Source organism: Camellia sinensis, chromosome 14 (assembly GCF_055761805.1).
Source record: "Camellia sinensis isolate YWXY chromosome 14, ASM5576180v1, whole genome shotgun sequence".
Taxonomy (NCBI): Eukaryota; Viridiplantae; Streptophyta; class Magnoliopsida; order Ericales; family Theaceae; genus Camellia; species Camellia sinensis.
The window spans coordinates 132,708,545-132,734,479 of NC_138974.1; the positions used below are offsets into that span (position 1 = coordinate 132,708,545).

The following is a 25,935-nucleotide window of genomic DNA, read 5'->3' on the forward strand; positions in this document are numbered from 1 at the left end:
GCTTTCATTCTTGCCAATTCTCAAAGCCATCAGGGAGTCTACCTTCAACGGCTGCAGTTTGTTTGTAATAAACCTGGCCACAAACATCTCAACCAGGCTTTCCCAACTTCTCACAGTTCCTTTTAGCAACTTGTGATACCAATCTGATGCGATTTCCTCAAAGGATAAGGGGAACACCTTGTAGAGCAACGGCTCGTTCCTGGTATACAGTGCCATTGAGTTCAAATATAATCCGACATGAAAGTTGAGATTGGACGTACCATTGTATATCTAGAATCTAGGCATGTGAAACCTTTACGGGGCCTCAAACTTGTCTAATTCTACTGAGAATGGCGCTCTCGGCTTGACTGGAGATGTTACCTCAGCATCTTGTCGCTTCCTCTGGAGGTAATCCATCAAATCCTCCTTAGTTCGTCTAAGAGCTCGGCTGTCACCGGATTTTAGCCTTCTTGGTGCGCTGCTCCCGATGTCGTTATGAGTCCTCTTAGACCTCTCTTCATTCATTATGTCAAAACAAAGCTCCTTCCCTTGAACATGCTGATGTTCTTTGACGTAGGTTTCTTTGGCTTGATGCGTCTTCCAAGACTCTCCTCTCGTCGATTCTCCACGTTCAACCTCCCGTGAAGGCCGATGAGAATGCTTCTTTGGCCTGTCATGCTGAGGGACTGCAGGGATTGCTTTCTGCCTCCCTTTTTGGGCATCGTTCTTGGCCACTGGAGTCGGCGTGTCCTCCAACGGAAACGATGGCTGCATGACGTTGTTCTGCATCATGAAATTGACAATCAATTACAGGTCTGTCAATTTGTTTGTCATCCCCTTCATCTCGTCGTCCCTCCTCAAGCATCTATCTTTCCATATCTAGAGGTCGCTTTCGTTGTATTACCTGCCCTGACATGCTTTCTTCTGTGCGTCCCTCTCTTGGCCGATATCTTTTTCATCGGGATTCTTATCCCGAGGTTCTTCACTATAGTTGTCCTCCTCAACGTTAGGATCGGCGTTTTTACCACTCCCACTAGGGATGTCACCTCCAATCTTTTCTTTCTGTCTGTCGTTGGCTATCTATTCTTCTTACGTTTTCCACAGATGGCGCCAAATTGTGGGTGCTGATTTCCGACCACACTGTCAAATAAGAACTCAGTTGGAGAGCACGGACAGAATAAATTACACCCGAACAACCTGTCACGGAAAGATAAGACTCCGACGGTGGTTCATCCACCCGGGGGACTCCGACGATCAAGTCAGTAGTCAATATATCTCTTAAAGATAGCAAATAGTGCTTAACTCACAAGTCAGAATACAAAAAACGTACCTTAAACCTACGGGGGTGCCTGACTTTATAGCCAGCACTAACCTGATCCCTATAGAAGCCTAGCTTCAATAGACTTTGACTCAATACTTATTTGGGACTTTCAACTAGATAAGGATAAACTCCCTAAGAGTTTTATCTTTATCTAGACTAAGGTCCTTTCCTATTCTAAAACTCTCGTCCCTTATCCACTCATTTCAATTCTGGTACCTCCGCACATAACCTCGGCTTATCTAATATCACCTCGGCAATATGACCAATACACGTGACACCTCGACTGATACTCTGGTACCACATTGACCACGTGTTGTCATTCACAAAATATGTCTTCATAGATGGCTATTGAAGATCCTAATCCTAACATATTGATACACTAATTAATATATTAATTAATACATATAATACGATCGTAAATAAATAATTAATACATTAATTAACACATATAATACGATCGTAAATAAACAGTGACCGCTATGGTTTCAACCAATAATATTCCGATTGAGCCACTATGGTTTCCACCGAGATGATCACGTTACGGCAATCGCATACACATTATTTTTATGTTATCTCTATCGCCGTCGTTACACTCTGCCTGTCTGTATTCTTCTCTCTTATTGTCCACCGAAATTTCTACACTCACCGTCGAAAATGGCAACACCACCACCAGTAGAGAAACCGGTTATGGTGGTGGGAATCGACGACAGTGAACGGAGCATCTACGCACTCGAATGGATTCTCGATCACTTCTTCACTCCTAACGCTCCAAACTTTCTCTTCAACCTCTTCATCGTTCACGCTAAACCTTCTCCTACTTCTGCTATCGGATTCGCTGGTCCTGGTATTATCTCCATTCAATCCTCTCTATATACAGATTCATGTAGTGAATTGCTTGTTTTGATAACATTTTTTTTCCTTCTGAATTGCAGGGGCTGCTGAGGTTTTGCCCTACGTCGAAGCTGATCTGAAGAAGATTGCAGCCAGGGTTATAGAAAAAGCTAAGGAGATCTGTCTCAGTAAGTCGGTATTGTCTATTCTCTCTCTCTCTCTCTCTCTCTCTCTCTCTCTCTCTCTCTCTCTCATAGCTTTTGATTAAGTTATTTTTTGCGATTCCTTGAAGAATTGGATTCCTTAGGTCTCAATCATTGAAAAATTTTAAAATTTCGAACATGTGATTTTGTTGCTCTTATAAATTTTGTTGTTTTGTGCATTTTTTATTTTATTTTATTCTGAATTTGATTAGAATTTTGTAGAATCTGTATGAATTGATGATTAAGTGAGTAAATTCTTTAATCTTTGTTAAATAGTTTAAGGCTCTGTTTTTTAATTCAAGGGTTTCAAATGAAGTAGATTTGAAATCTGATCTTGAAATCCTTGCGCCCCCCTCGGCTGATAGTCCAGCCAAATCAGTACATGGATTTTATTCTTTCATCACTTTCTTAGAAATTCGATTTTTTGTTTGGTCTTTATCTGCTTGATTCTCTTTTTCATAATTTCCTCCTAAAATTGTCTCATCAAATATATATGTGAGTGGAGCTTGCATTATTCTTTCATGGGTGTTCTTGTTTGATTCTCATTTTTTGATGTAGACTTGTATTTTAGTATTCCTTTGAGGAAGTTTGATTGGTAAATTAACAATTCGAGTTCGGAATTCTTCGGCATTTCAGTTTTCCCCTTTATTTGCAAACTTTTGTGTTATGGTTGGTTTATTTGTTTCATCTTATGTGAACTCAGGACGAGTAAGAGACAATTGAGTAGGTGTTCAATGTATTAATATACTTATGTATGCACATGTATATTTGAGAAATTCTCTCAAATTTGTCCAAATCTTAACTTTTCATGATTCTTGAATGAGGTGATAAATTAGAGAGCCCTGATTTGGCAGTGTTTCCTTCATTTTTTACCTTCTTTTTTCTCTTCCACTGTTAGGAAGTTATAAACTGCCAATGCCTTTTTATTTCCAAATCCTTATCATTATCTTGATCCAAACAAAGGAATTAAAACCCATAGACAAATCAAAATCCACATATCCAAACACAACCTAAGTTAATTTAGAGAGGAAACTAGTTTAAACCAAGAATTGGGCCTGGACACTTCTGCGATTCAATGTTTTTGAAACATAAAGTTCTTTTGGTAAATAAGGTGCAGCATTTGTTCAAGGTCTAAAACTGGCTTTTAGCCATTTTGGAAGTATATGTATACATGCATTATTTGGAATTGTCTCAAATTCATAACTTAGTGAGTTCCCTTTTTATGGAGTATTATTGGTAGACAAGGAATTTGGTACATAGCTCTAACAAATGGGGTTAGTGGTAGGAATTTGATTTTGCCCAAGAGTGAGGGGCCTTCCCTTCATTGGGAGACGTTGTGGATGGAGAGAATTACATGGTTAATTATCTGAGAATTATGGATCTTATGTGTTCTTGATGATGTTTTGCGTAGATACCATACCGTTTCCATTCTAAACAGTTTTGATTTGTGAGATTTTTTTTTTTTTTTTGTTTTTGAGTTTTGGGATTGAATAGATATTTAGTGGGGTTTTTAATCTCATATAATTGTAATCTCCATATTAGAATGAAGTTAGTATTCATCTTCGTAGGTGAACCGTGTAAATCCTTGTATTTCGTCTTTCTGTTTAATTTTGGCATATTATTTTTTCACTATTAATTGCATGAGTGGAATCAAAATGCAAACATGGATTGATGAGCCTAGAGCCTATCATAATGCACACATGTTCGTAGCAGTTTTCCAACCTGAACACTGCAACTGATTGCTGTTCAAAAGAATATATATAGGGTTTCTGACCCTTTAATCTTGCCATTCAGTTGAATCTTACCCAATTTTCTTTCGGTAATATTTCTGTTGAAAATTGTGTTGCCTCAATTTGCAAATTCAATCCAAGCTGTCAACTCTGAAGTGTCAGCACTTCTGTGAATTTGCATTGCCCGGCATTCTTTCTGATTTTTACTTTTCTGTACAGGTGACTGGTGTGGTATTGGAAGTTATGGAAGGTGATGCTAGGAATGTTCTCTGTGAGGCTGTGGAGAAACACCATGCTTCCATATTGGTTGTGGGTAATCATGGTTATGGGGCTATAAAAAGGTATGGAATCCATCTCATCCTCAACACACAAGTGAAATTTAGATATTGCAAAAATTTAATGGAATTCATTGGTAAACTATTCAAGCTCTTCTTTTTATGAAAGTATATTGTTTGGACTTGAGGATCAAAATTATGCGTCCCTCTAAAACTTAATCCTACACAAACATTAGGAGATAATGTAAATCGTAATTCCTTCTCTTGAATGATGTGTTGCTTCATCATCAAGAAAACAGGCAGCATAGTTTGCCTCATCAATCATCAATTGTGTTATGAACCACTACAAGAAAAAAACAGTTCTAGCGATGTGTTTTACATGACAAACAACAGATTCTCTGTCATGTGCATGTACAGACTTTGACATAATTTGTTTGAATTGCCATTTCATTGAAAACTAACACAATCAAATTCTCTTGCAGGGCTTTTTTGGGAAGTGTAAGCGACTATTGTGCTCATCATGCTCACTGCAGTGTGATGATTGTGAAGAAGCCTAAGATAAAAAACTGAGCTATGGCCGATTTGCTTTGATTAAGTAAACAAATATAGTTTTCCCGCAAGAACTATCATTGTGTATCTGATCAAGTGCTTTGAATTGTGGGAGTGTTAAAACTAAACTATCTTGTGAGCTTGTTAAACTGTAATAATCTGTATCTCTGTTTATCTAAAATATTGAATAAAAATAATTTTAGTTCTCAGTTCATGATTTTACCAGTTTATTAGCTCGTCTAATACGACCTTCTAATTTATTTTTTAGCTGTTTTTAAGTGGATGTGATAGTATCTGACTGTTGAAAATTTGCAGCAAACAAATTTTCATCTTCCTCTCTTTTCTTCGGTAGGGCTGATCCAAAAAACAAATTAATGTGCATTCTTCATGCTAAACAAAATTAAATATTTGTTTTGCTCCTTTCATATTGAATGCTTAATTGATGATGGAATTTATCAATAAATTATTGTTTATACCTTTGATTGTTGCTTGAATTTATGAAGGAAAATGGAAATAAAATTATCTATACTATACATAAACTAAATCTAAATTTTTCTAGTTACATGACAAAAATTAAATATTGTTGCATTCTCTATTTATTTTTTTCTTATCACCTTTCATTATTTTGTGGATGGAGATTTTAATTTTCATTATGTTATATTGAAATCTTTTCTCTCTATACATATTTTAGACCGAACAAAAACAACACAATAAAAAATCAAAAAGAGTTAGAATTACACTTTCTCATAATTAATTCCCACCATGTCACCCACCATGGATGGCCTCACCTAATTGGGTGGATCTTCCTTCAATTCCAAGTGTTTGCAAGAGCATTAGCACATTGATTTGGCCTCTCTAAAAATGTGCTTGATTTGAATTATTACATCTTTCAAATGAGGAGTTTTGAGTCTTCAACTAGATCCATTAGATTGCACCACTGATTTTCTTTGTATTGGAGCTAACAACATTTTGTGTGGCATTAGAAGGAAATGTTTGAAAAGTCTTGGGCCATATTTGTCATTTTTAATGCTTATTTTATAAAATAAAAAATCAAATTGATCGAAAAGGGATCAAATGCATATCAAGCCAGGTTGACTTGGTTTTGTCTCCAAATGCAAATGTTTCGGTCAATGGTGAAAACTGGAGATAAGAATAAATACTTTTATAAGAATGTTTATTACGATATAAAATCATATGTCTCCCTCTCTCTTTATATTATAATCATTTCATATTTTTTAGCTTTTAATTTCATTAACATGAAAATACAAAATGAACATAAAACAAGAAATGTGATAGAGAGACAAATTATAAAGAATGTTTATTCTTAATCACTCGCATACGAATGTTTATAATTCTGGGTTAAATATCAAATGAGATCTTATCTTAGTAAGTCTCCGAAAATTTGGAGCTTTTAATAATAAACAAAATTTCGACATTTTGTTATTGGGACTTAGACGACAAATTAAGTGGCTTAATAGTCGTACTACTTTTACAGGGCTTAAGAGAGATTTGGACTTCTTATACATCTTGTAAGTTAATTTATTTATTGAGTTTATTTTTATCTTTTTTATTGATAAGTTCAATTTAGAAGTGTTTTAACCTAAGAAGTCTATGAAGGAATTTTTTAACCCATTTAGTCCCATGTATGTATAGTTTTATTCCATAAAGTCCATTTTTTTGATTTACACTATTTTCTTGGACACTTATGCCCTTATATTTAATTTTGATACTCTTATAAATATTTTTTCAACGATTAGCAATTTAATGATGTGAACATTCATATTTTAAAATTCACATTTGTAGAAATGTAAATTGGCCCGTGGGCGGCCCGAAACCCGCCCGCGAGCCAGGGCGGGCCCGACCCGTTGACAATGTGAATATTCACATTGACATGTTAAAATTCACATTAATATGAGTGTAAATTGGCCCCCGTCCCGTGGCGCGCGCGAAACCTGCCTGCGGCCATGGGCAGCCCGGGCGCGGGTCCGGTCCGGCCCGTTAACAATGTGAATATTCACATTGACATGTTAACATTCACATTGATAAGAGTGTACAATTGGCCCGCAGCCCGAAACACGCCCACGGCCCGTGGCGCGGCCCGAGGATGCCCGAAACACGCCCACGGCCCGTGGGCGGCCCGAGGCGGGCCCGGCCCGGACCCGTGACAATGTGAATATTCACATTGACATGTTAACATGCACATTGATAGGAGTGTAAAATTAGCCTGCGCCCCGTGGCTTCCCGAAACCCATCCACGGCCCGTGGGCGGGCTCAGGGCGGGCCCGGCCCGGCCTGTTGACAATGTGAATATTCACATTGACATGTTAACATTCACATTGATAAGAGTGTCCAATTGGCCCGCAGCCCGTGGGCGACCTGAAACCCGATCGCAGCCCGAAACGGGCTTGGCCCGACCCGTGACAATGTGAATATTCACATTGACATGTTAACATTAACATTGATAGGAGTATAAAACTTGTTCGCTGCCCGAAGCTCGCCCGCAGCCCGAGGTAGGCCCGGACCCAAACCCGGGCCACCCCAGGCCGCCCACGGGCTTCGGGCCGCCCATGGGACGCGAGTCAATTTTACACTCTTATCAATGTGAATGTTTACATGTCAATGTGAATATTCACATTGTCAACAGGCCGGGCCGGGCCCGCCTCGGGCCACCCACGGGCCGTGGGCGTGTTTCGGGCAGCCACGGGGCACGGGCTAATGTTACACTCTTATCAATGTGAATGTTAACATATCAATGTGAATATTCACGTTGTCAACAGGCCGGGCCCGCGTTGGCCCGGGGCCGGGCTTCGGGCTGTCCACGGGTCACGGGCTAATTTTACACTCTTATCAATGTTAATGTTAATATGTCAATGTGAATATTCACATTGTCAACGAGCCGGGCCGGGCCCGCCTTGGGCAGCGGGCTGGCTTCGGGCCGGCCAAGAGCCACGGGCCAATTTTACACTCCCATCAATATGAATGTTAATATGTCAATGTGAATATTCACATTGTCAACGAGCCGGACCGGGCTCGCCCCAGGCCACCCATGGGACGCGAGTCAATTTTACACTCCTATCAATGTGAATGTTAATATGTCAATGTGAATATTCACATTGTCAACAGGTCGGGTCGGGCCCGCCCCGAGCCGCCCACGGGCCGTGGGCTAGTTTCGGGCAGCCACGGGGCGCGGACTAATTTTATACTCTTATCAATATAAATGTTAACATGTCAATGTGAATATTTGCATTATCAACGGGTCGGGCCGGGCCCGCCCAGCGCAGCCCACAAGCCGCAGGCAGGTTTCGGGCCGGCCACAGGCCACGGGCTAATTTTACACTCCTATCAATGTAAATGTTAACATGTCAATGTGAATATTCACATTGTCAACAGGCCGGGCCGGGCCCGGGCTTCGAGCTGCCCATGGGTCATGGGCCAATTTTACACTATTGTCAATGTTAATGTTAATGTTAATATGTCAATGTGAATATTCATATTGTGAACGGGTCGGCCAGGGCCCGCCCCGGGCGACGGGCTGGTCTCGGGCTGCCCACGGGCCGCAGGCCAATTTTACACTCCTATCAATGTTAATGTTAATTTATCAATGTGAATATTCATACTATCAAGGGGCCGGGTCGGGCCTATTTTTTTGGCTTGTGGATCGGCCCGGCCCGACTCGAATTTTTCCGGGCACCCACGAGGATCGACATGAGCCGAGCCCCTACACATTGACGATATAAACATTTATATTGACGGTGTGAACATTCGCATGAAGGGTATTTTGGTAATTAAGTCACCCATAGGACTTATTGAAACATAAGAAAATAATGTGAACTAAATAGAACATAAGTAGATGAAAAGGGTATTTTGGTCTTCTTATCTCAAATTGGCCCTAATGGAATAGTAAAAAAGAATATGGGTTGGATGGAATAAAACTCTTAGAAAATGGATTTATCATTTTTATTGATAAGTCCAATTTAGAAGTGTTTTAACCCAATAAGTCCATGAAGTAATTTTTTAATCCATTTAGTCCCATGTATGTATAGTTTTATTCCATAAAGTCCATTTTCTTAATTTACACTATTTTCTTGGACACTTATGCCCTTATATTTAATTTTGATACCTTTATAAATATTTTTTGAACGATTAACAATTTAATGATGTAAACATTCATATTTTAAAATTCACATTGATAGGAATGTAAAATTGGCCCGCCGCGGCCCGAAATCCGCCTGTGTATTTATTTTTTTGAGTTTTGGACTAATTTGTAACTCATAAAAAATTGAATAAGATATTACAAGAAAACTTTTGATCAACTTTTAACTGCCACTTGATCAATTTTTGAAGACAGTACCCGATTCTAAATCCTAACTATATTTTGTGTTTTTATTAAGAATAATTATATTTTATTCCTTTTTGTACAAAAATATTTGGAACTCTCAAAGTTAGGGATCTCATACCCCTAAAATAATGTGGACTAATCATGTTTTTTTTTTATTTTTTATTTTTATTCTTGGACCAGTCACAGGTAGGGGGTTGTGATAGTTGTGTTTTTTAGGGGTACGTAGCATTGTTTTTTTTTTGTTTTTTTTTTATTTTAACTCTTAAAATTTGTTTTTTTTCACTTTAACTATTCATATTAATTTTTTTTTAATTTACTATTAAAACTAACTTATGTTCAAAATCAGACAAAAAATGACACGGTAACTATTATATAACATAAAAAAATTTATTACTATATTAAAATGTGAGTTTGTGTCAAAATATGCAAGTTATATATAATGAAATAATTTATATCATGTAATTATTAATGTATCATTTTCTTTCTAATTTAAACATAAATTAAATTTTGAAATAAATTAATAAAAACTTGAAACATGAAATTCAAAGTGAAAAAAAAAAATTAAAAAATAACTAAATAAAAAGGACGCAATTTATTAATTTTTTTATTAAATAATTTTTTTATTTAAAAAATGTAGCCATTTCTAACATTATTCATTGCACAGTTTCCAGGTTATTCTACACATGATGGACCGATAAATAGGGTCTTGTCATATTTGTCCACCGTGAGAAGTTATTTGGTGGTTTAAAAACATTGCATCCCACTAATCATATTTAGACAAGTGTCTAATTATATCCCAATGGTGACAAATAGATAGTGAGATCAAGTGTTTCAACCAATAATATTCAGATCAGGACACTAACTAGATTTGCCCAAGGACCAAAGTATAATTTCTCCCACCGAGATAATCCCGTTACGGCAGTCGCACACATTATCTTTATACTCTCTCTCTCTCCGTCGTTACATCCTGCTTGTTTGTATTCTTCTCTGTTATTGTCCAGAGAAAGAAATTTCTACGCCCACCGTCGAAAATGGCGACAACAGCAACACCGGTAACACCACTAGCAGTAGAGAAACCGGTTATGGTGGTGGGAATCGACGACAGTGAACAAAGCATCTACGCACTCGAATGGATTCTCGATCACTTCTTCATTCCTAACGCTCCAAACTTTCTCTTCAACCTCTTCATCGTTCACGCTAAACCTTCTCCTACTTCTGCTATCGGACTCGCTGGTCCTGGTATAATCTCCATTCAATCCTCTATATATACAGAATCATGTACTGAATTGATTTTTTTGACTTTTTTTTTTTTTTTTTTTTTTCTGAATTGCAGGGGCTGCTGATGTTTTGCCCTACGTCGAAGCCGATCTGAAGAAGATTGCTGCTAGGGTTATCGAAAAAGCAAAGGAGATCTGTTTTAGTAAGTCGGTATGCTTATTCTATCTCTCTCTTTTTCTTTTTTCTTTTTTGCTTTTGATTAAGTTGATTTTTGCGATTCGCTGAAGAACTGGATTCGTTGTTATTTCTTATTCAACTAGGTCTGAATTATTGGACAATTTTACAATTTCTAACCTATTGCTCTGATAATTTTTGTTGTTTTGTACTTTTTTTGTTATTTTGTTCTGAATTTGATTAGAATTTTGTAGAATCTGTATGAATTGATGAATGTTTATCTAAAGTAATTATGTGAGTAAATTTTTAATCTTTGTTAAATAGTTTAAGGCTCTGTTTTTAATTTAAGGATTTCAAATGAAGTAGATTTGAAATCTGATCTTGAAATCCTTGCGCCCCACTCGGTTGATCACATGACATGTGGATTTCAAATCCAGCCAAATCAGTCCATGGATTTCATTCTTTCATCACTTTGTTAGAAATTTTCATTTTTGTTTGGTCTTTATCTGCTTGATTCTCTTTTTTGTAATTTCCTCCCAAAATTATCTCATCAAATATATAAGTGAGAGGAGCTTGCATTATTCTTTCATGGATGTTCTTGTTTGATTCTGATTTGTTGATGTAGACTTGTATTTTATTATTCCTTTGAGGAAGTTCGATTGGTAAATTAACAATTCGAGTTGGGCAATTCTTTGGCGGTCTCAGTTTTTCCGTTTACTTGCAAACTTTTGTGTTATGGTTGGTTTATTTGTTTAACTCTTTTCTTTCATCTTATGTGAGAAGGTGTTCAATGTATTAACATACATATGTACATACACATATTTGAGAAATTCTCTTCAAATTTGTCCAGATCTTAACTTTTCATGATTCTTGAATTAGGTGATAAATCAGAAGAATCCTGATTTGGAAGTGTTTCCTTCATTTTTTCTTTTTTCTTTTTCTCTTCCGCTGTTAGGAATTTCTATTTCCAAATCCTTATCATTATTTTGATCCAAACAAAGGAATTAAAATCCATGGACAAATCAAAATCCACATATCCAAACACAACCTGAGTTAATTTTGAGAGGAAACTAATTTAAACCAACAATTGGGCTTGGACACTTAGTGTGGGATTCGGTGCTTTTGAAACATAAAGTACTTTTGGTAAATATGGTGCGGCATTTGTTCAATGTCTAATACTGACTATAAGCTATTTTGGGAGTATATGTATACATGCATCATTTGGAATTGTCTCAAATAATTCATAACTTAGTGAGTTTTCTTTTTCTGGAGTATTTTGGTAGTCTGGTAGACAAGGAATTTGGTACGGAGGTCTAGCAAAAGGGGTTAGTGGTAGGAATTTGATTTTGCCCAAGGTTATGGTTTGCCCAAGAGTGAAGGGCCTTCCCCTCGTTGGGAGATGTTGCTGATGGAGAGAATTACATGGTTAATTATCTGAGAATTATAGATCTTTATGCGTTCTTGATGATGTTTTGCCTAGATACCAAACCATGATTCAAACCCTCGGTAAACAAAAGCTTACATAGCAGTTCCAATGCTACGCCCAAGTGGGTTCAAGTGCTTGAAGAGCATATTTCCATTCTAAAGAATTTTGATTTGTGATTTTTTTGGGGGGTTTTGGGATTGAATACTTATTTAGTGGGTTTTTAATCTCATATACTTGTAATCTCCATATTAGAATGAAGTTGGTGTTCATCTTCATAAGTGAACCACGTAAATCCTTGCATTTCGTCTTTCTATTTAATTTTGGCATATTATTTTTTCACTATCAATTGCATGAGTGGAATCAAAACTTCCACTGGTACAAGAAGTACAAATGGATTGATGAGCCTAGAGCCAATCATAATGCACACATGTTCCTGGCAGTTTTCCGACCTGAACACTTCAACTAATTGCTGTTCAAAAGAATGTATATAGGGTAATAAGGTTTGTGGACCTTTAATCTTGTCATTCAGTAGGATCTTACCCAATTTTCTTTCCTTGATATTTCTGTTGAAAATTGTATTGCCTCAATTTGGAAATTCAATCCAAGCTGTCAAGTCTGAAGTGTCGGCACTTCTGTGAATTTGCATTGCCGACATTCTTTCTGATTTTTACTTTTCTGTATAGGTGACTGGTGTGGTATTGGAAGTTATGGAAGGTGATGCTAGGAATGTTCTCTGTGAGGCTGTGGAGAAACACCATGCTTCCATATTGGTTGTGGGTAGTCATGGTTATGGAGCTATAAAAAGGTATGGGATCCATCTTATCCCCAACACACACTAGTGAAATTTAGATATTGCAAAAATTTAATGGAATTCATTGATCATGTAAACTATCCAAGCTCTTCTTTTTATACAAGCATATTGTTTTGACTTGAGGATCAAAATTATGCAGCACTCTAAAACTTAATTCCCCACAAACATTATGAGATACTGTAAATTATAATTCCTTCTCTTGAATGACGAGTTGCTGCATCATCAAGAAAACCGCCAGCATAGTTTGCGTCATCTATCATCAATTGTGTTATGAACCACTACAAGAAAAAAAAACAGTTTTAGCGATGTGTTTACACGACAAACAACAGATTCTCTATCATGTGCATGTACAGACTTGACATAATTTGTTTGAAGTGCCATTTCATTGAAAAAACTAACACAATAAAAACTCTTGCAGAGCTGTTTTGGGAAGTGTAAGCGACTATTGTGCTCATCATGCTCACTGCAGTGTGATGATTGTGAAGAAGCCTAGGATCAAACACTGAGCTACTTCCGATTTGCTTTGATTAATTTGATCAAGTGATTTGAATTGTGGGAGTGTTAAAACTATCCTTTTGAGTTTGTTAAACTGTATTGATCTATATCTTTGCTTATCTAGAATATTGAATAAAAATAATTTTAGTTCTCAGTTCATGGTTTAATAGTGTCTTCTAATTTATTTTTTAGCTGTTTTTAAGTGGATGTGATAGTATCCGACTGTTGAGAATTTGCAGTAAACAAATTTTCATCTTCCTCTCTTTTCTTCAGTAGGGCTGATCCAAAAAACAAATTAATGTGCATTCTTCATGCTAAACAAAATTAAATATTTGCATTGCTCCTTTCATATTGAATGCTTAATTTATGATAGAATTTATTAAAAAATTATTGTTTAAACTTCTGTTTTAAGAACGGGACATGTGAGCGAATCGAAAAAAGGATTAGGTGGATAAGTTATTGATGGTTGAATCGGAATCAAACTGTGATATTGTAATTATTTTATAATTTAAAAATAAATAAAATATATTCATTTAAAATATTTTTATAATTTAAGATGCATATTTAGCAAATTTTTATGGTTATATATATTTTTGCATTAATATTGTTTTAAAAATATTAATTATACATGTGTTTGAAATAAATTATATTGAATAATACAATAAATATTATATATCTCGTATATAATGATAAGCAATTATGGTGACATAGTAGAAATTCATACTCTTTGGAACTTGAAGTGTTAGGTTCAACTCCTTATAACATCAATTTTTTCAATATTAGACCATACATAGCAAATCGGTTTGGCTGATTTAGCTTACAAAGGCCGACTTTCAAGCCAATTTGGTTTTGAAAATTGATTCATACTGATCAACCGGTCACTCCAGTCCAATTTTCAAAATATTGATTTAAACCTTTGATTGTTACAATGTATGCATAACTAACTTTTTCTATTTTCTAGATATATAACAAAAATTAAATATTGTTGCAATCTCTATTTATTTTTTTCTGACCTTTCATTATTTTGTGGATGGACATTTTAATTTTTAATGGTCACGGTTGGGTCTACATTTTTCCATAATGTGTTATTACACCTTAAACGATTTTGAGTTACAAATCAATACATCTTTCGAGTCACTATTTTTAAAGAAAAAAGTTAAGAAATTAACAAAAATTCAAAAATTAGTTAAAAAATAAAGAAAAATTTATTAGGAAATATTTTTTGAAGTACTTGTATCCTAATTAGTTCATAACATATTTTTATATTTCAATAAATATTATTTAGTCCTTTTTTTGGAAAATTTGTTTGATAATCCTATAGCTAACTCTCTTGCCCACTCGTCGTTGTTAAGTTGTCTGAAGAGGATAATATAGACTTGACTAGAGCCGTTACTGATGCCTGAGATCAAAAAGGCAATGCATAACATCAAAGCCTTTAAAGCTCCTGGGAGGGATGGTTTCCAAGCTATTTTCTTTCATAAGTACTGGGATATTGTTGGCACTGATGTTTGTTCCTTTGTTAAATCGTGTTTTGCTAACAACTCTATCCCAGAGAAGATCAATAGAACTCTGATTGCTCTTATTCTGAAAGTTAATAGCCCTGAATTAGTGAAACATTTTAGACCTATTAGCCTCTGTAATGTGACCTACAAAGTTATTACTAAGATCTTGGTGGACAGGCTTAAATCATTCCTTGATAATATTGTGAGACCCAATCAAAGTAGTTTTATCCCTAGTAGAAATACCAGTGATAAAATTATCATCATTCAAGAAGCTATTCATACTATGCGTCACTTGAAAGGTAAAACTAGTAATATGGTTATGAAAATTGACCTTGAGAAAGCATATGACAAAATATCTTAGCATTTTCTAAGAGAAACTCTGCAGGAGTTTAATCTTAATGCCCAACGGATTGATCTTATCATGTGTTACGTCACAACTGTGCAATCTTCTATTTTGTGGAATGGCGAAACTTTAGAGTAGTTTAGACCTATGAAGGGCCTCAAACAAGGTGACCCTTTATTCCCTTATCTGTTTGTGCTTTGCATGGAAAGGCTATCAAACATGATTAGCCACTTGGCTAATAGAAAAAGCTGGAAGGGTATTAACTTTGCTAAGGGTGGTCCTTGTATTACACATTTGTTTTATGCTGATGATCTCATCCTGTTTGCCAGGGCTGATCCCAAGCATGGTGTTTTGATTGCTGAAGTTATGGAAGAGTTTAGCTTTATCTCTGGCCTTCAAAGTAATTTTCAAAAATCAAAACTTTTTGTGTCACCTAACATTGCCAGTAGGCAGGCTAGGGAGTTGAGCAGCCTTTGTCATATACCTTTAACTGCTGATCTTGGGAAATGTCTGGGTGTTCCTATCTTACACCAACGAGCTAATCAAAGTCATTTCAATTTTATTCTTGAAAAAATCCAAAACAAGTTGGTTGGGTGGAAAGTGAAAGTCCTGTCTTTGATAGGTAAAACCACCTTGATTCAATCTGTGACCGCAGCTATTCCTACTTACACTATGCAAACTATGGCATTTCCTAAGAGGGTCTGCAATGATATTGATAGCATAAATTAACTTCCTCCGGGGAAACAGTGTGGACAAGAACAAGATCCATCTTGTGAATTGGGATGAGGTGTGTATTAGCAAAAAGTTTGGGGAATGGGGCTAAAAAAAGCGTGTGAACAAAACATAGCCCTGCTTTCCAAACTTGGTTAGAAAATTCTCAATAATGAGAATAGTTTGTGGATTGAGGTACTCAAGGCCAAATATCTCAAGAATGCCACTATTTGTAACTAGAAGACAAGAAAAAAAACTTCTCATGTGTGGAGAAGCATAATTAAAACCAGAAACACCTTGATTAAGGGTGTTAAATGGTTCATTGGTGCTAATTCTAATGTTAATCTTTGGAGTGACTAGTGGTGTGGTATTAAACCTTTGGCTGCCCTTATTCCCCAACCACATGCTGACTCAGATTTGATTAAGGTGAATTCTCTCCTTAATGAGGAAGGGGATTGGGATGTGAACACTGTTCACCAGAGCTTCCCAACCAGTGTGGCTGGATCTATTTTTAAAGAAAAACCCCTTCTTTACAATCCTAACCTTGATCAGCCACATTGGAAAGGATCTTTGGATGGTCGTTTCTCAACATCTACTGCCTATAATCTGATCATGGAGAATGCTGAGCAAAGAGAAAACTGGCAATGGCTCTAGAAATGTAAAGTTCCTCAAAAGATTAAAAGTTTCCTCTGGGTGTTGCTCCAGGGTAAAACTCAGACCAACTGTATGAGGGTGGAGAGAGGATTATCTAAAAACCCATCATGCCTTTTTTGCAATGAGATAAAAGATTTGGATCACCTTTTTAGAATTTGTTCTGAAGCTATGAATGTGCGGGTGGCAGTTTTCTCCAAAAACTAGTGCCTTGAGATGAGAAATTCATCTTGGAAGAGCTGGCTGATATGTAATCTAAAAAAGAAAAATAGTTTTGGAAAAAATAACCCTTGGTACACTTTGTTTCCTATCACTCTCTAAAAAATCTAGAAAAATAGGAATTTAAAAATTTTTGAAAACAAAACTTCTAGCATTTTTGAAAGCTTTAGGTTGCGTTTGTTAGAGTTTTGTAAATATGATTTGAAAGTATGAGTTGTATTTTGAGTTTGTGAGTTGTGAAATTATGATTTGAGTGTAGAAAATTTGTTTGGTTATAGTTTTTCAATAGAGTGTTGAATTGAGTTTTGAATTGAGTGTAGAATTGAGTTTTGAAAGTTTGATTTGACATGTGAAGTAAGAAAATTTGTTTGGTTATGAGTTTTGGAAAGAGTTTTCAAAACTTAATTCAAATTATTATAACTCATAACAAAATACACTACTTCCACACTATTAAATATTCTGATTAACACTCATAGCCAACCTCTTTTTAAAATTTAATTAAAAAAATTATTATTAACAGAAAATAACATTAATCAATTTTTTAATTGAAAATACTACAAAGGAAATAATTTTTTTCAAAATAAATATTCAAAAAATTTAAATCATAAATATTTAAATAATTTAAATAATCTAAAAAATTTAATAAGTAAAAAATTAAAATAAATATTCAAAAAATTTAAATCGTAAAAATTTTAATAATTTAAATATTCAAAAATTTTAAATCGTAAAAATTTAAAATGTCAATATTTTAAATTTAAAAACAACTCTACACTTAAATCGTAACCAAACACATAAAACAAAACTCAATTAAAAAATTATTTTTAAAACTCATAACCAAACACATAACTCGAAATTCTATACTACTTTCACAACTCTACACTCAAATCGTAACCAAATACATAACAAAAAAAATTAAAATATTAAAAAATATTTTTATAAAATAGAGTTTGAATTTATTTTTATAAAATATTTTAAAATTTAAAAAATTAAAATCGTAATATTTTGAAATTAAAATATTTAAAAATATTCAAAAAATTAAAAAATTAAAAAAATCGTAACATATTTAAATATTAAAATATTTAAAATCTTAACAAAATTAAAATATTTTAAAAAATTAAAATATTGATTTGAATTGAGTTTTAAATTATGTGTTTGGTTATGAGTTTTGAAAAGTAATGATTATGTTTTGAATTGAGTTTTGAGAAATGAGTGTAAAATTATGATTTAAAAGCTCCAAACAAACAACACACTCAAATCAATAGGTAAAATTATATTTTAAGAGGCTTACCAAACGGAGCCTTAAGTTCATATTAGATTATTCCAGAGAGATTAACCAAGCTTTCACTTTGTCTGTTACTAACCCAAGGCCAGCACTTATGCTAATCAAGTGGATTTGTCCCCCCTTAAGTACCCTCAAGTTGAACACTGATGGCTATTACCGAATGGCCAGACCTGGAGGTTTTGGAGGCCTATTAAGAGATGAAATAGGAGCATGGATCTATGGTTTCTATGGTAAATTTGAGACTTGTACTAGCCTTGAGGCAGAGCTATGGGCTATATACAAAGGCCTCACCATCATCCTTCAAAAAGGTTTCCACAAAGTGATAATTGAAACAGATGTGACTGAAGTAGTGAAGTTACTTGAAGAAGGCCCTGGAGAACACCAACTCCTCTAAGGCCTTGTGGAAGACGCACGGATAATCTTTAATGGCTATCAATGCGCTGTATAACACATTTACAGAGAAGGAAATTTATGCGCAGATGTAATGGCTAAACTTGAAGCTGACCAACCTGAGGACATCCTAGTTGTAAATGACCCACTTGCTGAAATCAAAAAGCTCTTGGTCTCTGATATGGTTGGGTTAGCTAGGGAAAGGGCTTAGTCCTTGTTTGTTTGTTTTTTCAATTTTGCTGTATCGAAAAAAATAAATCTTATTACTTACACATTTAATTATTATATTTAAGGTATTTTATGAACAATTTTACCGTTACAAATATTTTTTGAACCCTTAGCAATTTCGCAGTGTGAACATTCATATTTGACCATGTGAATGTTCATATCACAGAATATTCACACTGTCAATATGAATATTAGTACGCAATTCACCCTATTATTATTAGGGATATTTTGATAACTATATCACTCATAAAACTTATTGAAATATAAAGAAATAATTTAGACTCATAAAATAAAACTGTGGGTCACACAACCAAATGGGGAACTCAGCTGGAAAGTACCAACAGAATAGATTAAACCCAATAACCTGCACAAAAGATGAGAATTCGGCGGTGGTTCGTCCACCCAGGGGCACTCCGACGATCAAGTCAGTAATCAATATCTCTTAAAGATAGCAAATTGTGCTTAAACTCACACGAAAGAACTTACCTTAGACCCACGGGGGTGCCTTACTTTTATAACTAGCAGTGATTTGATCTCATTAGAAGCCTCACTTTAATGGACTCAAGCTCAATGCTCATCCTAGACCTTCATCTAGATAGAGATAAACTCTTTTTGAGCCTTATCTTTATCCAGACTGAGATCCTTCCTTGTTTTAGCACTTTTGTCCCTTATCCACTCATCTTGGATTCCGATATCTCCGTAGATAACCTCGGCCTAGCCAAGATCACCTCGGCGCATAACTAAACCACATGACACCACGGCTGACACTTCAACGTCAAGTAGTCACGTGCTGTCATTCACAAAATACTTCCCCACAACTGCCCCCTAGGTTCTATTACCTTGGCTACCTAAGGTAATGGAACCTACACTGTGTGTCCACATTTCATGTCAGCTGAGAATTCATTTACCGAGATCATGACTCATCGGCTTCATATAACCAGGACTCAATTGTCCACTTTACCAAGGATCAAGAACTAAGGAACAAGTTCTTTATGCATCTCAACCGAGATCGCTCCTCTAACCGAGGTTTTTACTTCATTAATCAAGAATTCCAAGAGTTTGACTGCGCATAAACTGTCACGCACAGTCTTCCCAATCGTTTCCTCCACGTGTCCCTTCCTCATTGATTCTTACCTGACACGCACTACTAGGTCGCGTTGCTTCTGCGCACGCCGCCTAACAAACACGTCATCCAAGGCGCCTCATTATGTTTTGCCTTGTCGTATATTTGACAAAACTCTTTTTTTTTTTCTCTCTGTCTTTTCACTTTTGAAATCCACAATTTCCCTCATCTCTCAGACTTTCTCTCTTTTCCAAACCTCCATTTTCGTATTTTCAAGCTCATGCAGCTGTTCCGTCTACTACTCTTGGTGAAGCATTCGTTGGTTTGTTTCAGTGACTGTCGTCGTCTGATTCCAGTGATTATTGTTCTGGCATCATTTCCTCGGCTATAACCAGTGAGTTCTTAGTTTCTGCCTTTTTAACATCCAGTCTTCCACTGTTCTGAACACGCCTCTGCTTTGTCACATGTTCTTTATGCTACATCTATGGCTATACTTTGTCTTTCTCCTATTATGAATTTTGGTCGTTCTGTGTATGCATATCTATTTTCTATTTCTTTGCTTCATTTCTTGATCCCTAAATCATGTTTTTGTTTCTGGTTTTCTTGCTTGGTGTCTAGATTTCTGTCTTTTGATTCTTGTTTCTGTAGTTCTAGGTTTGGGATTTGCTTTAGAATCCACACACTTAGGAAAAACTGAAACAAGTTCCCCTTAAATCTTCAGAATCCTTGCCCCTGTGCCTTTAGGATTTAGCCAAGATCTTTAACCTTTTGCCAAGTTGTTTAATCAAAACTCTGTTTACCGAACCCACTTTAGCCGAGATAATGGGCATGTTTAGTTGGAGAGTAGACACCCCTTCCAAACTAGAGTACTTTAGGCAAGAGTTTTCCATTCTAGCCGACGTTCAACTTTGGCTGGCTGGAAAGGATGACTCTATTATGCCCGAGGAGGACTATATGCCCTTTCCCATAGTCTCCATAGTTGAGGGCAGAGTCAGATTCCCCTTGTAATAACCTCGATCCGTAATTAGCCACTAATCCGTAATTAATGATGCTAATGAGAGGATTAAAATAAATTATGTGTTTATTCTGTATTTTGCATGATATTTGGCTTTCTATCTGTTGCCTGTAGAAATACCTGTTTGGATTTTCCGCTTTAATATGTAAATTGAAAGTCTTATTGGCATCCGAAACCGAAATTGATTACATCAGTATGTTATTTGGAATTTTTTAGAACCTTGTGGCAAATTTTATTAAAAATTGATTTAGAACGATTAATTAGGTCGTGTTTGGTTAGCCTAATGTCCCAATTAATGCATTGTATCATCATAACTATATATGCATCACATTTAGCTCTTTTGAGCTCATTTCCCTTCATCTCCCTTAAGTGGAAAAATCTGAGACTTTATCTTGAGAGAGAGAATGCAATTCTAGAGAGAGGGAACGAGAGATTAAAGAAGAAGTTGAAGATTTTACTAGAGTTCATCAATTTTGTGCAAGAGCTAGACTAATTCAAGACTATAGGTATGAATTCAACTCCTAAATTTATGAATCTAAGTTATTAACATGTAGATTGTGAGTTTAAATGTGTATATTGAGCCTAGGATGAAGATTTGAGTTACCATTCATACATGCATGCATGAATACATGGAGTTTTGACATGTTAAGTTTGATTTTGGGCATCTATGTTGTTATCATGAGTTATTTGGCACATGCATGTGTAATTCATCATATTTTAAAGCTTAAATCCATGTTTTGAAAAGGATTTCCCTCATGCATGGAGCCATTGAGCTCAATTTACTAGTTTCATGAAGTTTGAAGAAAAGATTTTACATGCATGTTTTTTTCTTAAATTTCAAGTTGAAATTGTGAGTTTTTAACCAACCCTTGGGCCATGATTTTATGAAATGATCCTAAATTCTTCATGTTTTACAAGTTTACTATGTTATCTCAAGTTTTGGGGCCCAAGAGATGTGTTTTGGATGGTTGAATTCGAGTTTTGAGCTTGGTGATCAAATCTGGAAATTCCAGAATTTGCATCCACGCTCGAGCGTGGGAGTTTACACTCGAGCGACCACTCTGAGTGCGTGCACTCCGCTCGAGCGACCAAAAGTCTGCTCGAGCGTGAATTGCAAGCTCCTAGAAGTTTCATGTCGTTTACAGATCGCTCGAGCGAAGAAATGTGCGCTCGAGCGACCATCCTCATTTTGCATGTTCGCTCGAGCGTGGAAGTTGTAGCTCGAGCGTAGATTGAGACCAACCAGTAATTTTTCCCAAGTTTACAAATCGCTCAAGCGAAGGAATGTGCGCTCGAGTGACCCCTCTCATTTTGCATGTCCGCTCGAGCGAGGGAGTCTACGCTCGAGCGGGGACCTTATTTTCAGAAATTTTGCCTAAGTGTTCCAACTCATGTTTTGGCATCCTCATTGCATCTTAGGCATTCCTAAGCCTTAATTAAGCTTTGATAATGAGGTTATGGATTAGAAACACACTAAGAAAAGAATGTACCAAGTTCCGAGACTGCAAGTGTGTGTGTGTTTTAATCAATATGCTAAGTATGAACAAGAACCATCGTAATGAAAGTTAAGATGTGTTGGCCATGTGAACGTGTAATAATGAGATATGTTGTGTTATGTACTTTTGTGATTGTAGGTCAACGTCTGAAGATTGATTAACCGTTTGCGAGAACCACTGTGAGTAACGTTATCGTAAAGATACGTTTATATGAAATTATGTTCCAAATGACATGTGATAAGCTATGATTTCTGTTATGATATCTGTTTTATGTGAACGAACATCCCCAGTTTGAAATCTATTATGGCATCCATAGATAGTCCCAAGTCATGGGGGACGGCATGAAAATGCGAGTCCATGACATATAAGTTTACGAGATCTCGTTAGCCACTTCATTGTGGTGATATGTGTTTAATCGGTATCCGGAACCGATTACTCTAGTCGGAAGGCGTTTTGTGATGTGTTATATGAGATGTACCATTATTATGTTCTGATATGAGAATGATTATGCTATGATCTATTTTCCGCTTATGATATGTTCGGATTTCGTTCACTAACCTCCTTACCTTAATGTTATTCACTGGGCTTTAGCTCACTGTTTGTATATATATATGTATAGGTGAGTATTCTGGAGTTCAAGTCTGGAGACTTTTTGTTTGGATCTATGTTCGGTTGTCAGCCAGCCATTGTGCCTCACGTGGAGGTTCCCGAAGTGTCCTGTGTTCAAGTTCTGTTGGTCCTGTATATCTATTTGACTTGATGTAATTCTGTTGGCTGTACTTTAGTACTTTTATGTGTGTGGGTATAATGTATGATTGACTTTTGACTATGTATATAAAGTTTTAAATATTCTGTTTCACATAAGTCAGCACAGCTCATTGGACAACTATATTTATGTACTTGCTTCCGCTATCCCCCTTATTATATGCTTATCTGTTCAGAGACCTTCAGTAATCCAAGGATTACTGGCCGGTTACGATGCTAAACCTATAGGGGCGGGTTTGGGTCGTGACAGAGTGGTATCAGAGCACGAGTTATACTGCACACACGTGTCCATATGAGCTATAGGATGTCCTAGAAATGAAGTAGGGACATTGCATTACAATGTTTAAGTGTGTGAACTATTATGAACACATCCTTATTGAAAATGAATTGAAATGAAACTTTGTGCATGATCGAAGAAGTTAAGTGGAATAACATGTAATGTTAATTTCAATATCGAATGTGGAATCTTGTGAACGCAAACGTATGAAAGTAAGGATCATGTGACTGTATCTGAATTGAGATGAAAGTATAAACGCGTTTGATATGAAATGAAATGTGAGAACAGTGAGAACTTTCCTTATATTAATAAGTAACTTGTTTGTGTGTAGCCAATGGAAAGGACAAGGAATATAGGCGAATCTGAATCTTCTAACGCTAGAATTAGCCGGTTAGAAAGAATGGTCGAAACCTTAACCGAAAATCTGAAACAATAGCAACAAGGGCAAATACACGTACCTGAACCAGCTAATTATGATATGATAACACTGACACAAAAATACAATAAGATGAAACCACCGGAATTTCAGGGGGGTATTGAACCGTTGAAAGCTAAGGCTTGGGTCTTAGAAACTGAGAAAATATTTGAGGTATTTCCATGTACTGAGGCATATAAAGTTTTGTTGGCAACATTCACACTCAAAGAGGAGGCTAGGAGATGGTGGATGTTAGTACGAACTGATAATGAGGGTGTGACATGGGATAGATTTAAAGAAATTTTCTTCGAAAAATATTTTCCCCAATGCATCTGGGATAAGAAGGTATCCGAATTTGAACAACTAAAACAAGGCAAAATGACTGTGGCTGAATATGAAACAAAATTTACTGAGTTAGCCCGTTATGCACCTCACATGATAGACACCGACTACAAAAAGGCTAGGAAATTTGAAGGTGGGCTTGACTTAGATGTGTTTGATCGAGTTGACGTCTTAAAATTGCCAAAATACGTGGATGTTCTTGATAGAGCCTTAATGTCCGAGGCAAACATAGCAGCCTTGAAAATATCAAAACCAACATCATCAACTGAATCAGAAAGAATGAAATAGAAGAAACAGAAAGTCAAAATGACTAGTACTTTGACAACTTCTGCGAATGAAAATCCTAGGGCGAAAACTGTGAACAAAGAAAGTCGGGGGAGCAACGTGATCAACAATATACCTATCTGTAGAGAATGTGGGAAACAACATTGGGGCATTTGTCGCCGCCTGTCAGGAGCCTGTTTTAGATGTGGACAGAAAGGACACTTAGCTAAATATTGCTCACGAGCTCATCCGAACAACACCTAGAAGCAAGGAAGGGTTTACATCCTAGTTCCAGAAAATGCTCGGAATATTGAAACAACGGACGCAGGTGTTACCTTAACTATGTGCAATTGTCTATATGGGAATTTGTGTAGGAATCGTTCGTTTCTTAACTTAATATAGATTGTGGGAATGTTGACTGAACCAATTGAATTATTAGAATTATGAACCTTAGTTATTGACTGTCTCGAAGACTTACTAACTTTATATGAGATACTCGAAACCCTATAATGAATCACCTGGGTTTTGGGAATTATTGGGACTTATGAACAATGAGAAATTGTCGGGTTAAATCTTCGTACCGTATTGTAAAACTTTAATATGAACTGTTAGGTGTGACCTTTTGAATTATGCTAAAACTATTGGGCATGGGAACACATTATGATTGACTTTAACTTGGGAAAATCTGTATGACCATGACTTGAACTGAACTGTTATATATTGATTGACATCATCGAATGATTAGACCCGTGATCACGAATTGTATGTATGAATCAGTCACGTAGGGAATTTTTGAAATTGAGAACCTATGTCAGTTTGAAAGAATGAACTTCTGCTTGTGAATCTGCGAATGAATGCCTAAATAATAACTGATTTTAGACTTGTACCTGCATGCATGTTTTCATGCTTGTAATACTATTAGAATTGATGGGGTTGAACTGTGGTTAATGAATACTTTGAGACCCACTGTTTGATGTGAACTATATGTGCGACACTATGGACCTTTGCTAACAATTACCTATGCTATGGAAATATTTGGACTTATGTATATGCATACCTATGCTTGTGGATGTTATTAGACTCTGGATATGTACATATATGACTATACCTTTGCTCAGAATGATTGATGTGATTATTTGTTGATAACTTGACCGTTGGGATTATGACTCTGGGAAATTGTTATATTGACTGTGATGCTTACTTATTGATATGAACAATTACATACCTGTGCACCCACATGTGAACTTATTTGGAGAATGTAACATTGTATATGACATCAACTATTGTGATACATAACCCCGATATGATTTGAGAACCGAGGAATTTAGAACAACTGTAGAACTACTGACTATGCACCTAGGCGAATGGAGTATGAACTATAGAACAAATGTGCTTAGTTTGGAAATAATAAGGCTAGAACCTTTACCTGATCTAATCTGATAGAACTGTGGTTTGATGAGACCTTTGTTTGACTGATGGAACTTCTGTTTGATGACTCACGCTTTGAACTCTTACTTGATGTGACTGGGTAGAACTTTATCTGACATGACCGGGTAGAACTTTCATTGATTTGATCTGAGGAGACCCTTATTGAAAGCCGTTATCTGATTTGATTACCTTA

At 36.1% G+C, this 25,935-nt stretch overlaps 2 protein-coding genes across 2 annotated transcripts; both read left to right on the forward strand.

Moving 5' to 3' along the window:
- The first annotated feature begins 1,734 nt into the window (after positions 1 to 1,734).
- LOC114299610 (universal stress protein PHOS34) lies at positions 1,735 to 5,097 on the forward strand. Its single transcript, XM_028244387.2, has 4 exons — positions 1,735 to 2,144; positions 2,233 to 2,327; positions 4,284 to 4,405; positions 4,822 to 5,097. Exons 1-4 carry the CDS (start codon positions 1,955 to 1,957, stop codon positions 4,907 to 4,909), a joined length of 495 nt encoding a protein of 164 aa, XP_028100188.1. The 5' UTR covers positions 1,735 to 1,954; the 3' UTR covers positions 4,910 to 5,097.
- Positions 5,098 to 9,951: 4,854 nt separating this feature from the next.
- LOC114299617 (universal stress protein PHOS34) lies at positions 9,952 to 13,518 on the forward strand. Its single transcript, XM_028244393.2, has 4 exons — positions 9,952 to 10,466; positions 10,561 to 10,655; positions 12,729 to 12,850; positions 13,275 to 13,518. The coding sequence occupies exons 1-4, from the start codon at positions 10,259 to 10,261 to the stop codon at positions 13,360 to 13,362; spliced, it is 513 nt and encodes a 170-aa protein (XP_028100194.1). The 5' UTR covers positions 9,952 to 10,258; the 3' UTR covers positions 13,363 to 13,518.
- Positions 13,519 to 25,935: the final 12,417 nt, after the last annotated feature.